The following is a 15655-nucleotide window of genomic DNA, read 5'->3' as shown; positions in this document are numbered from 1 at the left end:
TGACACAAACTCCACACCTGGGTGTTCTCCTGACTTTTAGCCTCTTTTAAAATTTAAAAGAATACATTTGGGGGATTGTGGCTGTCCTGTTTGTCCAAACTGTCCCAAGTATGTTACCCCGCCCTTTTAATTTTAATGAAAGGGTGTGTTACGATGATCCTAAACTGCAAAAATCTATTGAAAACATTCCTGGTGTTTTTGAAACCCAGTTTACAGTGACCCGAGGAAGTAGCAAACCAAGTATCTTTTGAGCCATTTTGCAAATATCAAGTGTGTAAGCCATAAGCCCCAGGTTTCTCTCCTGCTGGGCCTTAATTTCTCCTGTGTATCCCTTTGTTTGTACTGTATGCCTTCCCAGTAGGAACCGGATTTAAAAATATGGGTGATATTTACTCTTTGGATGAAGCTTAATAGTGACAGTAAATGGTCAATCAGTGGTATTTATTGAATGCTTACTATGTGCAGAAGAGTGTACTAAACCCTTGGGAGAGTGCAGTAGAGTTAGAAAGCACAATCCCTGTTCTCAAGGAGCTTACAGTCTAGTGAGGGTGTACCATTTATGGGCCTGGGAGTCAGAAGAACTTGGATTCTAATTCTGACTCTGCTCTTTGTCTGCTGTGTGACCGTGGGCAAGTCACTTAGCTTCTCCATGCCTCAGTTATCTCATCTGTAAAATGGGGATTAAGACTGTGAGCTCCATGTGGGACAGGGACTGTGTCCAACCTGATTATCTTGTATCTACCCGAGCGCTTAGAACAATGCTTGACACATAGTAAGCGCTTAACAAATACCAGTATTATTATTATCATCAGTATTACTGTTACTATTTTGATTATTGTCACTACTAACATCTTCGTAGGTATTGGGCAGTTACTATGTGCCAAGCGACAGACAATTCAGACACAACCCCTGCCCCACAAGAGGCTCTCCATCTCAGGGGGAGAAGACAGACACGTAGAGGAATCAATTAGGGAATAAAAGCAAATGAAAAAAATCCACCAGCCAAAAATGAAGACCGTTAACAACATTTTTGCTAAGTACCAAAAGCAGAGCTTGGAGGGCACAATCCTCAGCCCCCTCTCCATTCCAAGCCCCAGTCCTTGGGTACATGTGGCTACAACCTTCCCCATGGCCTAGCAGTTGTCCCAGGATTCGCTCCCATGGTCAACATCATCCTCTCCCTCCACCCCGCCCCCCAACCCGGAGAAGTCAGCGTGGCCTAGTAGAAAGAGGAGTCCGAGGACCTGGATTCTAATCCTGGCTCTGCCAATTGCTCTGTGACCTCAGGCAAGTCACTTCACTGCTCTGTGCCTCCATTTCCCCAACTGTAAAATGAGGATTAACTCCTGTGCCCTCCACCCTCCTATTCAGACCCTGAACCGCACATGGGACAGGGACTGTGTCCAACCTGATTAACTTGGATCTACCCCAGTGCTTAGAACAATGTTTGATACATAGTAAGCACTTAACATATACCTTAATGATAATAAATTATAATTCCTGGAGCTCTCAATCTAGTAAGGACTGCTTTAGGGCCAGGTGGTTCACTTTATGCCTACTTTCTAATCCTGTGGGAGTCAATTATCAATCCTTTCCCTTGATTAATAGTATTTACTGAGCGTTTTCCTTGCACAGAGCACTGATCTGCATGCTTATGAAAGTATAGTAAAGTGATATGATCCCTGCCCTCGAAGAGTTTATAATCTAGCAAGGAAGATAGACACTCAAAAAATGTACAGATAGGAGGAAGAAGAAAAATGAATATGTTCATGAGTTGGTGCCTATGTAATACGATAAATAATAATAATAATGGTATTTGTTAATTAATTGTATTTATTTAGCACTTACTATGTTCAAAGCACTATACCAAGCCCTTGGGAGAGTACATTATTCCAGAATTGGTAATAATGATAACAATTATATTTGTTAAATGCTTACTGTGTGCCAGGCACTGTACTAGGCACTGGGGTGGATACAAGCTAATTGGAACACAGACCCTGTCCCATTTGGGGCTCACAGTCTCGATCCCCATTTTACAGTTGAGGTAACTGTGGCACAGAGAAGTTGAGTGACTTGCCCAAGGTCACACAGCAGACAAGTGACGGAGCCGGGAATAGAATCCATGACCTTCTGATTCCCAGGCCTATACTCTAACCACTACGCCACATACCCTGCCCACAGGAACTTACAGTTCACACGATGCATCAAGCACTGAACTAAACACGTGGTAAGATACAAGACAATCTGGTGGGAGGGAGAATAGATATCGAATGCCCATTTTGCAGATGAGGGAAATGAGGTACAAAGAACACAGAAGACAAGTGGCAGAGCAACCAGGATTAGAAGCCAGGTTCTCTGATTCCCAGGCCAGTGCTTTTTCCATTAGGTCTTACTGCTTCTAGATAATAATGGTACAGCCATTATTAGTACAGCCAGGCACTGTGCTAAGCACTGGGGTGGATACAAGCAAATTGAATTGAACACAGTCCCTGTCCCTTGTGGAGCTCACGCTCTCAATCCCCACTTTACAGATGAGGTAACTGAGGCCCAGAGAAGTGAAGTGACTTGCCCAAGGTCACTCAGCACACAAGTGGTGGATCTGGGATTAGAACCCATGACCTTCTGACTCCCAAGCCTGTGCTCTGTCCACTACACTAGGTGATGTGAACGGTCATATTATGATCCATATTCGCTTAGATGGCCCAAAATAATATGCGTCGTTCTTCAAATATGAAGGACAGTGAAGTTCACCTGTTAGTGGGTTGGGACCGAAGAGGCCAATGTGGGATCACAACGCCTGCCACACAAAATAGTCGTCTCTTGTGGTGCTGTACTTAAGATTTGTAGCACCGTTTTGTCTAGCTAGCCCAGAAGTGCTAATCTGTCAGTGAAGTGAACCTGAGGTATAGAAAAATGAATCAGGAAAGGTTTCCTGGGGAAGACGTGATTTCAAAAGGATTTTGAAGATGGGGAGGGCCGTGGTCTGTTAAATATAAACGGGGTTTGAGATCCAGGCAGGGAGAAAGGTGTGAACAAGAGTGAGAGGTGAGAGTCAAGAACGAGTCACAGTGAACAAGTTAACTGAAAAGGAGAAATGCAAACTGGAATATAGCGGAAGACACGAGTGGATAAGTAATGGGGAGAGAACAGTTTGAGCACCTTAAAGGCAGCGGTCAGAAGTTTCTGACTGATGAGGAGAGGATGTGCACACTCTTGGTTTTGTTTTTACCGAATGGTATTTTAGAAAAATTATCTGAACATCTGAATGAAATATGAGGAGAAGAGAATGAGGAGAGACCAGAGGCAGAGAAAACCACGAAGAGGCTGATGCACTAGGCAAGCCCGGACAAGACAAAGGCCTCCGGTAGCCTAATCAATCAATCAATCAATGGTATTTATTGCATTGAGTGCTTACTCCATGCAGAGCACTGTACTAAGCGCCTGGGAGAATCCAATACGAGAGAAATTAGCAGGCATATTTCCGGCCCAGAAATGGCCATTTGAGTGGAGAGGAAGCAGCACATCCTGGATACTTGACAGAAAAAGCAGACAAGGTTAAAGCGAAGGTTGAGGGCTTCAAATATGGTAGGATGGTGGCATTTTTTTTTAATGGTATTTGTTAAGTGCTTACTTTGTGCCAGGGATTATACTAAGCACTGGGGCAAATACGAGATAATCAGGTTGGATATGGTGCCTATCCCACATGAAGCTCACAGTCTTAATCCCTATTTTACAGATGAAGGACCTGCAGCACAGAGAAGTTATAGTCATGTGAGGGAAAGAAAGGGATTTGGGAGGGAAGATGAGGACACATTAAATTTAGGACATAGTAAGCGTGAGTTTCCAGCATGATGTCCATATAGAAATATCCTGGAGGCAGAAGAAAGTAGTAAGCCCTACCAATTTATAACACAGGTTACCTGGAAAATCAGCATGTGCTCAAACGCCCAATAAACTCTGTAATCAAGCAGACATAAAGCAATCCCATACGACGTGATATGGAAAAGTGACTTGGAGAGTTTTAAGAACAAATGTTGGTTCTAAAGCTGTTTACTTATTCAGCTACCTACTACATCAGTTTGGATAGGACAGTTCTGTACTAGGAATCAGTCAGTCATTCAGGAGCACTTACTGTATGCAGAGTACTGTAATAAGCTCGTGGGAAAGTATGATACAATAGAGTTGGTAATAATAATAACAATAATTATGGTATTTGTTAAGCGCTTACTATGTGCCATGAACTGTACTAAGCACTGGGTTGGATACAAGCAAATCCGGTTGGACATAGTCCCTGTCCCACGATGGGCTCACAATCTCAATCCCTATTTTACAGATGAGGTAACTGAAGCACAGAGAAGTGAAGTGACTTGCCCAAGGTGACACAGCAGACAAGTGGTGAAGTCCAAATTAGAACCCGCAAATTTCTGAATCATAGGCCTGTGCTCTTGCCACTGTGTCACGGTAGACACAATCCCTGCCCTAAAAGGGGCTTCTAGTCTAGTGGGGAGACAGTCATTAAAATAAATTACAGATAGAGAAATAGAGTGAAAGGATATTTTCCTAAGTGCTGTGGGACTGGGGTGAATATCAGAGTGCTTAAGGTGTACACGCCAAGTGCATAGAAAGCATAGAGATAGGGGTGGGGAGGGGAAATGAGGGCTTATTCAGGGAAGGCATCTTGGAGGACGTGTTCTTTTAAGAAACCTTTGAAAGTGCGGAGAATGGTGGACTGTCAATCGTGAAGGGGGAGGGAGTTGTAGGCCAGAGGGAGGAACCGAGAAAGGGATCGATGGCGAGATAGACGAGATCGAGGTACAGTGAGTAAGTTGGTAATAGAGGAGCAGAGTGTGTCGGCTGGGCTGTAGTGGGAAATAGGCAAGGTCTAGTAGGAGGGAGAGCTAAAGGATGTTCCCTCATCACCAATTTGCAGCATTCCTAGGAAGGGAAAAAATAATCACATATGTATATAAGAGCAGTCAACATCAGCCATACCATATTTGAATAAAAAGTCAGCTTGATACAGTTCCTGTTGCTCAGCTGCAGAGGAATTTGACACAACTGTCTTGAGTTTGTTCCTTAAATTATTGGGGAGCAGAAAGCAACGGTGGGCCATAAGACCAAGGCAATGGAGCTGAGCGAAGAAGAGCATCAGGATGAAAATTGGAAAGGTTCCATCCCCTCCAACACAGTCTCCCTATCCACCTCCACGTCGAACAGAAACTCCTCGCCATTGGCTTTAAAGCACTCAATGAGCTCGCCCCATCTTACCTCACCTCACTGATCTTCTACCACAGCCAACTCTCACACTCCACTCCTCTAGTGCTAGCAGAGAAGCAGCGTGGCTTAGTGGAAAGAGCATGGGCTTGGGAGTCAGAGGTCATGGGTTCTAATCCCAGCTCTGCCACTTGTAAGCTGTGTGACCTTGGGGAAGTCACTTCACTTCTCTGTGCCTCAGTGACCTCATCTGTAAAATGGGGATGAAGACTGTGAGCCCCATGTGGGACAACCTTGTATCTACCCCAGCGCTTAGAACAGTGCTTGGCACATAGTAAGCGCTTAACAAATGCCAACATTACTATTATTACTATTATTATTATTTACTGTGCCCCGATCTCATCTATCTTGCTGCCTTTCTTTCCACCTTTCCACCTTCAAAGCATCATTAAGATCATATCTCCTCCGAGAGGCCTTCCCCGATTAAGCCCTCTTTTCCCTGGCTCACTCTACTTCTTTTTCGTCTCTGCACTTGGATATGTGACGTTTGGACATTTGATTTCCCCCGCCACCGCCACAGCACTGATGCAAATATCTTTAAATTACATATTATAAATTACTCCTATTAATGTCTTGCCCATGAGACTGTTAGCCTATTATAGGCAGGGGAAATGTCCGCTAATTCTATTGTATTGTACTCTCCCAAGCGCTTAGTACAGTGCTCTGCACATAATATTCATTCATTCATTCAATAGTATTTATTGAGCGCTTACTATGTGCAGAGCACTGTACTAAGCGCTTGGAATGTACAATTCGGCAACAGATGGAGACAATCCCTGCCCAGTGACGGGCTTACATTAATAAATACCATTGATTGATCGATTGAAGTAATGTACAGCTCTGGGCAAATTGCTTTGTCTCTGTGATGATCATTCGATTCACCCATACATTTGACATGATCCTACCGTGCCCTGTTTCGGGCTTGATGCTGGTGCCGGTGGTGTTTCTTTCTCTAGAGATTGGACTGCTGGCTTTAAAGCATTCTGAGAAATTGACGGTATAATCCACAAGGCCTGCCTGGGGAAACATGAGCTGAAGGAAATTTCTATCTCTCAGGCTGTCTCTCATTCCTGCTGGCTTAGCTTTCCCACAATAATGGTGAAATTAGCCCCATTTATAAATAACGAGAACCAGACCATCACATCATCCTTAGTTGATCTTATTTTTAATGTTTTTTGTTCAACCAGCACCCTTTTGCTCCACACTTTTTGCCAAGTTCATTGTTCTTTTTGTTTCTTTTCTTATATATAGTATTTGTTGAGCATTTACTAAGTGTTCAAACACAACCTTAAAACTGTAAAATCATAGGGCTGGAAAAGATTTCAAAATGATCTGTCCATCTGCCTGCCTCCGGGGACTCAGGCAGCTAAAGAGCTCTAGAAGGAGAATGTTTTCCACTTTCCTTAAAAGTCGTGAGAGGAACCAAATCACCAGTAGTATATATTGAACATCAGGTGTGAGCAGGATGTGTGAGACCCCCTCATGTGAGCAGAGCACTGCAGTGAACTTCTGGGAGAGTGCAGTTAGTTCGACCAGAATGTATTTCCACTGTTCATTCATTGATTCATTTTTGTTTATTGAGCGCTTACTGTGTGTAGAGCACTGTACTGAGTGTTTAGGAGAGAACAAAATACCAATAACAGACACATTCCATATCCGTGACCATTGTGCTTTCACACCAGACTGCCGGAACCTGCTGGATCAGGAAGAAGCCTCACCACTCTCCCTTTTAGTAATAATGATGGTATTTGTTAAGCGCTTACTATGTGCAAAGCACTATTCTACTTTACACACACACACACACACACACAAGCACACACATGCACAAACACACACGTACACATTCTCTCTCTCCCTCCCTCTTTCTCTGTCTTTCTTCCCGTTAGCACCTCCTTCTCCATCTGGGAAAATGAGGAGAAGCAACAACTTGAGACCTTTTCAACTTCCAGAGTGTCATCACCATGGCTGTGTCTGGTGGACTCCGAGCCAACAAGGTTCACCATTCTCTGGTCCTCGAGTCTCAGCGCCCCATCCCTCTCACTGTATGTATCATTAATCACGCCTTTTTATCATTTGGAGGAATTCTATTGTTTCATCCTTCTTGATGTGTCCATCACCCATCCCCTCACCCCTCCCTTATTCTTCTGTATTGTACTTAGAGAAGGAGCGTGGCTTAGGGGAAAGAGCACGGGCTTGGGAATCAGAGGTCATGGATTCCAATCCTGGCTCCGCCACTTGTCAGCTGTGTGACTTTGGGCAAGTCACTTCACTTCTCTGGGCCTCAGCTCCCTCATCTGTAAAATGGGGATGAAGATTGTGAGCCCCAAATGGGAAAACCTGATTACCCTGTATCTACCCCGGCACTTAGAAGAGTAATAATAATAATAATTATGGCATTTGTTAAGCACTTACTATGTGCCAAGCACTGTTCTAAGAGCTCAGCACAGTGCTCTGCTATGCTAAGTGCTCAAATACCATTGATTGATTGACTTAGACTGTGAGCCCCTTGAAGACCAGGGACCGTGTCAAATTTTCCCCCTTGTGTTTTTTCTCCCAGTGCTTAGTACAGTGCCCTTTGCAATGTAAGCACATAATAAATATCATTACCTCGCATTTCAGTTAAAGAATAATGGCAGGATTAGGGAATATTGTTCCAATGTTTTGAGCCCACCTGGATACAGTATGACACCTTAATGGAAGAAACAGCTGTGGGAGTGTGGATCCCAGAAACAGGATGAGTACTGCAAATATTCCTTACTGCTGGGGTCTTGCAAGAAGGCAAACTGGTTGGAAAATCAGACAAGAAACTGAGGTACAAATGATTTACAGATGAGAGCAGGAGAATGTACCAAAAAAAAGCTGGTAAAATAGGAAGACCTCTCTCAGCGTCACACCTGGAGAGTTTCCGGGACTCTAATAATAATAATAATAATGTTGGTATTTGTTAAGCGCTTACTATGTGCCGAGCACTGTTCTAAGCGCTGGGGTAGACATAGGGGAATCAGGTTGTCCCACGTGGGGCTCACAGTCTTAATCCCCATTTTACAGATGAGGGAACTGAGGCACAGAGAAGTTAAGTGACTTGCCCACAGTCATACAGCCGACAAGTGGCAGAGCTGGGATTCGAACTCATGAGCCCTGACTCCAAAGCCCGTGCTCTTTCCACTGAGCCACGCTGTTGGCTACGGGAGGGAGAGTCAAGCGGAGGCCTACCTGTTCCATTCCTAGCTTGGCCAGTGGCAAGCGAGTGAAAGACAATCTGCTGCAAGTCAAAACTCACCCATGCTGGTAAGCAGGGGTGTGGGAGAGAGTCGAGGGCAGAGACTTGACTTTACCATGCGGAAGGTGGCAATGGCAAACCACTTCCGTATTTTTACCAAGAAAACTCTATGGATCCACTACCAGAATGATTACAGATGGAGAGCGGGGCGTACTGGGAGAGATGTGTCCGTGGTGTAGCTATGGGTTGGAAACGGCTCGACGGCGCAAGACAAGACAAAATAGGAAGAACGTGGATGAAGAAATGATGAATAAGCGAGTGAAGAAATACGGAGAGAACCTCAGTCACTGTAGACATGAGTCGCTAAGGGAGGATGTGGAGGTGAAATGACCTGGGCTGGTGGGAAATAAATCTCAAAGAAGTGCAGCTTTGGAAACAACCCTACTGTGCCCCTTGCTGTAAATAGCGGACGTAGTGTGGTCCCAACTGTGGATAGAGCGTGGGCCTGGCAGTCAGAAGGTCTTGGGTTCTAATCTATGCTCTGTCACTTACCTATTCGGTGACCTTGGGCAAGTCACTTCACTTCTCTGGGCCACAGTTACCTCAACTGTAAAATGGGGATTGGGACTGTGAGCCCCGCCTGGGACAGGGACTGTGTCCAACCCGATTTGCTTGTATCCACTCCAGCACTTAGTACAGTTCTGGCACATAGTAAGCACTTAAATACCACAATTATTATTGTTGCTGTTGTTATCATTATCCCAGTTCCCCATCTGGTGTGTTATTGGACAGTTTCCGGCGCAGCAGGATTTCCCGCAAGTCCACTGTGCTAGGTGCTGAAGGAAGTTACAAAGGAAGGAAAAGGCCCAGCCCCTCTCTTTAGTACTGGATTGTAAGTCACTAGAAGACAGGGATCTTGTCTGCTTACTCTCCCAGGCACTTCATACAGTGATCTGCCCAAAATAAGCAGTCAAAAAATAACCATTGATCGATCCCCATTTTGGAAAATAGGAAATCCCTTCCGTGTCTTTGTTGCTTTTGGTTCTTGGTCAGGACCTCTCTGTATATTTTCCCCTTGGGAGAACCAACCTTTCCGGGAGAGTGACTGCTCTCTGGACTCTTGAACTCTGTGTGTGTGTGTGTGTGTGTGTGTGTGTGTTTGTGTGCCAGACATTGTACTAAGGGCTGGGGTAAATATAAGATAAGTTGAACACAGTCCACGTCCCACATGGGGCTCCCAGTCTTAATCTCCATTTTACATATGAGGTCACTGAGGCCCAGAGAAGTGAAGTAACCACAGCAGACAAGTGGCAGAGCCAGGTTTGGAACCCAGGCCCTTCTGGTCTCCCATATCCGAAGTTGCAGAAGTGCTTTCAACAGAACTTCAGACCTTTCCAAAATAAATGGATAAAAGTCTTAATCATCCCTAATTTGTTCTGCGTTTGCAGAGCCGCCATATGGCATCGGCGGATGCCTAGTGAAAATATATTTAATATCTCATAAAACCTACATAAAGATGTCAACTGCCCATAATTAAAGATGAATCCTCTTTGAGAGAAGCCTTACCAATTAACCACCTGGAGCCGACTGGCCACATCCTAATCAATTAGCTAGTTGTGGACATTGTGAAATTATACACGTTGTAAGAAGAGTGGGAACTAAGCAGAAAGCATGTTGGTTGTGATAACGTCAATACAATCCCTATGGGTTCTTGTGAAAACACCTACTGTGGCAATACATTTCCATTCTCTCAAGAATAAGAGAAAGATATGAGTTAATTTGGAATAATAAAGCCATGTACGGATGTCATGAGGATGATAATAATTGTAGTATTTGTTAAGTGCTCACTATGTACCAAACACTGTACTAAGCACCGGGGTAGCTGCAAAATGATAAAATCCTACAATGGGCTCACAGTTTAAGTAGGAGGGAGAACAAGTATTGGATCCCCATCATGCAGATTAGGGCACTGAGGCACAGAGAAGTGAAGTGGTTTACCCAAGGACACACAGCAGACAAGTGGCGGAGTCGGAATTAGAACCCAGGATCTCTGACTCCCAGGCCCATTCTCTTTCTACTAGGCCATGCTGCTTGCCTATAGAATAACAGGCAATGGACTTTACGTGTCTGTGTTCCTCCTGAAGGAGGTGGGTTTTCCGAAAGTTTTGGAATATGGGGGCACAATTATTATCCCTCCAATACAAATACCACAGTTATTATCCCCCTAGACTGTGAGCTCATTTTACGCAGGGAACGTTTCTGTTTGTTGTTATATTGTGCTCTCCCAAGGACTTAGTACAGTGCTCTGCACGCAGTAAACGCTCAATAAATACGATTAACTAGTCTGGCAATTTTGAGGGGTTGCGGGACTCCGGGCAGTTTACAAGAGCTTGAGCTGGGTTGGAGTGGGAAGAGTTGAGAGTGAGGGATAGTGAAAAGGTTAGTTTGGTGAGAAACAAAGAATGATTACTTGAACAGAGAGAGTGGATATGTTAAAAGGTGTATGCTGGTGGAAAGCTTAATGTGATAAAGAGCCGTGATTCTCTGTGGATTGGAGTTCAGATTAGGTGAAAAATTAGAATGTGAAAATTTCCATGTGGATTAAGAGAGTGGATTTTCCCTGAGTTTATTGATTTAGAGAGAAATTCAGGCCGTAAATGCCTGTGAACTGAGCTCCGTATTTTTTTCCGCGATTATGCCAGTGATTGGCTACTTCTCAGGGTCATGCTCGTGGGAATCTCTGAACAGAATTATCCATGTAATCTTGGGTATGCAGGTGTTTGGGCAGCTGCTTGTCTTCTTGTAAAGCAAGGAGGTTCCTGGCGAATCCCAGCAGTTGTACGCACAGAGAAACACTGGAAAAATCAGATTTGCACGTCCAGGGCTGACTCTCGCGCATATGTTCAGCCAGAGTTTACTGTTTAATTCAGCTCTTGGCTGATTTTGTGGTACCACAGATTTTCTTCTTGCAAAAGATAATAATAATAATAATGATAATGATAATAATAATACTTGTTAAATGTTTACTATGTTTACTATATGCCAAGTACTATACTCAATTCTGGTGACCATAATAATAATAATAATGTTGGTATTTGTTAAGCGCTTACTCTGTGCAGAGCACTGTTCTAAACTCTGGAGTAGATACAGGGTAATCAGATTATCCCACATGAGGCTCACAGTCTTAATCCCCATTTTACAGATGAGGTAACTGAGGCCCAGTTAAGTGACTTGCCCACAGTCACACAGCCGAGAGGTGGAGCCAGGATTCGAACTCATGACCTCTGACTCCCAAGCCCATGCTCATTCCACTGAGACACGCTCCTTACCCAGTCTCTGTCCCAAATAATTAATTAATCATATTTATTGAGTGCTTACTGTGTGAAGAGCACTGTACTAAGTGCTTGGGAGAGTACAATATAACAGAGCTGGTAGCTACATTCCCTGCCCACAAGGAGTTTACAGTATAGAGATGGGAGATAGGCATGCAGCATGGCTCAGTGGAAAGAGCACAGGCTTTGGAGTCAGAGGTCATGGGTTCGAATTCCGGCTCTGCCACTTGTCAGCTGTGTGACTGTGGGCAAGTCACTTCACTTCTCTGTGCCTCAGTTACCTCATCTGTAAAATGGGGATTAAGACTGTGAGCCCCACATGGGACAGCCTGATTCCCCTGTGTCTACCCCAGCGTTTAGAACAGTGCTCTGCACAAGTAAGCGCTTAACAAATACCAACATTATTATAAATAAATCAATTATAGTTATCTATATAAATTCTGTGGGGCTGAGAGAGGAGGGCAAATGATGGAACCAGGATAAAATCCATTTCCTCTGACTCCTAGACTTCATTGATTCCCATCCCGGCTCTGCCATTTGTCAGCTGTGTGACTGTGGGCAAGTCACTTAACTTCTCTGTGCCTCAGTTCCCTCATCTGTAAAATGGGGATTAAATCCTGCTCCCTCCAGTTGAGACTGTGAGCCCCATGTACGATGGAGACTGTGTCCAACTTGAAAAAAGTTAATCTACACCATTGCTTAGAACAGTACTTGGAATAGAGCAAAATGTAAATATTAAAGTAAATAAAATTAAATAGTAAATGAGAAGCTGCATGGCGTAGTGGATAGATCACGGGTCTGGGAGTCAAAAGGTCATGGGATCTATTAGACTGTAAACCCGTCAAAGGGCAGGGACTGTCTCTCTCTGTTACCGATTTGTACATTCCAAACACTTAGTACAGTGCTCTGCATGTAGTAAGCGCTCAGTAAATGCTATTGAGTGAATGAATGAATCCCACCAAGGCCACTTGTCTGCTGTGTGATCTTGGACAAATCACTTCAGTTCTCCGGGCCTCAGTTGCCTCATTTGTAAAATGGGGATTAACATTGTGAGCCCCATGTTGGACAAAGACTGTATCCAACTCGATTTGCTTGTATCTACCGCAGCGCTTAGAACAGTGTCTGGCACATAGTAAGTGCTTCACAAAGGCCATCATCATCATTATTATTATTGTTATTATTATTAAATGGTTAACAAATACCATTTAAAAAAAAACACAAAAACCTTGAGCTCCATGAAGGCAGAAAGCTTGTATCTTGTTTGGGCAGGGAATGTGTCTTCCAACTGTGTTATATTGTACTCTCCTAAGTGCTTAGTACAGTGCTCTGCACACATTGAGCATCGATTAATTTCCCAACGGCTTCATTCAGAGGTTTGCACTCTGTAGGCATTTAATAGATACACTAATTGATCAATTGCAGGGGCAAAGTAGGTCAGTATTTCCTCTTTACATGTTTTTTGCTCGAATTGATTATTTGCATCTGCACCATGTTTGACCAGGAATAATTTTATTATTAATCAGCAGCAGCAGCATCATCATCATTGTCATATTTCTTAAGTGCTTACTATGTGCCGGGCACTGTACTATGCGCTGGGTTGTATATAAGCAAATCGGTTAGACACATGGGGCTCACAGTCTTAATCCCCATTTTACAGGTAAGGTAACTGAGGCACAGAGAAGTTTAGTAACTTAACTAGTATCACACAGCAGACAAGTGGCAGAGCCAGAATTAGAACTCAGGTCCTTCTGAGTCCCAGGCCAGTGCTGTATCCATTAGGTCACGCTGCTTCCCACACTGCTTTTCGCCTGGATTCTACTCCGCAAGCTCTACAGATTCTCACGGCGGAGCTGAAATGTTCAGTAGGGTTGTTTTCAGCCATGATTTCCTGTTCACATCGCTGAACTGTCTCCTGCTTTTCTCCAGAGCACTGCCATCGCGGCTTCAGTTTCTACCCCGGAAAGGCGTGGGTTGCTGTCATTTCAGGTGAAGCTGGGGACTCTGATTTTTCCCCGAATGTTTTTGTCCGGAGCAGCAACGTCACCATGGAACCTGCTCTGTTTCCTTTCTGGGCAGGATCGATGACTTTCCAGTATCTCACTGGTGCTTAAAAGCAGGTTTTCTATATATGGGCCTCAAGACCTTTAGGAACTCTGATCATTTCTGTCAATCAATCTGCAGTATTTATTGAGTTCTTTCTGTGTGCAGAGAACTGCATTAAGCATTTAGGAGAGTACAATACAGTAGAATTGGAAGGCACGTTCCAAACTCACAACAAGTTTACAGTCTAGAAGGGAAGAGATATTAAAAGGAATTATGGCTATGTACATAAGTGCTGTGGGGCTGAGGAGGGGTGAATATAAAGTGGTTAAAGGGGACCGATCCAAGGGCATAGGCGACACAGAAGGGAGAGCGAGTAGGGGAAATGCGAGCTTAGTAGGCCTCTTGGAGGAGATGTGACTTGAATAAGCGCTTGAAGATGGGAAGAGTGGCGCTCTGTTAGATATGGAAGGGGAGGGAAGACGGACTGGGCCAGGGTTTGACGGCGAGATGGGTGAGATAGCAGCAGGGTGAGTAATAATGTTGGTATTTGTTAAGCGCTTACTATGTGCAGAGCACCGTTCTAAGCGCTGGGGGAGATACAGGGTAATCAGGTCGTCCTACGTGAGGCTCACAGTTAATCCCCACTTTACAGGTGAGGGAACTGAGGCCCAGAGAAGTGAAGTGACTTGCCCACAGCCACACAGCTGACAAGTGGCAGAGCCGGGAATCGAACCCATGACCTCTGACTCCGAAGCCCAGGCGCTTTCCACTGAGCCACGCTGCTTCCCCTAATGATGGCATTTGTTAAGCGCTTACTATGTGCAAAGCACTGTTCTAAGCGCTGGGGAGGATACAAGTTCATCAGGTTGTCCCACGTGGGGCTCACAGGTCTTAAGCCCCATTTTACAGTTGAGGGAACTGAGGCACAGAGAAGTTAAGTGACTTGCCCATTAGAGGGGCGAAGTAGTTTTCACTTTTGAGATTCTGTGGAAGCATTTTAAGGAGATTGTTAAGTATCTGTTGGTCTCAGTTCTGCATTTTATACTGAGAAATTTCTTTATTCCTATTATGTTTCCCACATCTGTGTAGTGACTATGTAGAGCATGTGGCCACTAAAAGGCAAAACCAGGGTAGTGAGAAGCAGCATGGTGTAGTGGATAGAGCCCAGTTAGAAGGTCTTGGGTTCTAATCCCAGTTCTGCCACATGTCTGCTATGTGACCTTGGGCAAGTAACTTCACTTCTCTGTGTGCCTCAGTTGCCTCATCTGTAAATGGGGTTTGAGACTGTGAGCCCCACGTGGGACAGGCACTGTGTCCAACCCGATTTGCTGGTATCCATCTCAGCGCTTAGTACAGTGACTGGCACATAGAAAGCACCTAACAAATACCATAATTATTACTATTATTATTCACCTCAGTGTTTAGGACAGTACTTGATGCATAGTAAGCCCTCAACAAGTACCATTATCATTATTATTATTATTATTCTTATCCCGGACCGGTAGTGAGGTGGTCTGGTAGAGAAGGATGCTGAGAAAGGACCCTGGGAGCCCCGATGAGGGGAGGAGTTGTGCAGCAGTCTGATGGAGAATCAATGAACATCAACCCACGTATTCAATCCGTCACCAAATCCTGTCGGTCCCACCTTCACAACATCACAAAAATCCGCCTTTTCCTCTCCGTCCAAACTGCTACGACGTTAATGATACGATCACTCATCCTATCCCGCGTGGATGACTGCATCAACCTGCTTGCTGACCTCCCAGCCTCCTGTCTCTCCCCATTC

The 15655-nt window shown here is 44.5% G+C and overlaps 1 protein-coding gene across 3 annotated transcripts in view; it reads left to right on the top strand.

The window, feature by feature from the left end:
• SAMD12 (sterile alpha motif domain containing 12) overlaps window positions 1-15655 on the top strand; it is a 275112-nt gene that overhangs the window by 221876 nt on the left and 37581 nt on the right. For 2 of the 3 annotated variants that reach the window (XM_029064093.2, XM_029064092.2), the window contains exon 5: window positions 7161-7316. The exons of the other annotated variant lie outside the window; for it this stretch is intronic. In XM_029064093.2, coding sequence (XP_028919926.1) covers window positions 7161-7316 — 156 coding nt within the window. The remainder of the gene's footprint in view (window positions 1-7160; window positions 7317-15655) is intronic. 3 annotated transcript variants of the gene reach the window in all.

Source organism: Ornithorhynchus anatinus, chromosome 4 (genome assembly GCF_004115215.2).
Source record: "Ornithorhynchus anatinus isolate Pmale09 chromosome 4, mOrnAna1.pri.v4, whole genome shotgun sequence".
Lineage (NCBI taxonomy): Eukaryota > Metazoa > Chordata > Mammalia > Monotremata > Ornithorhynchidae > Ornithorhynchus > Ornithorhynchus anatinus.
This window is presented reverse-complemented; position numbering and strand designations above follow the sequence as displayed.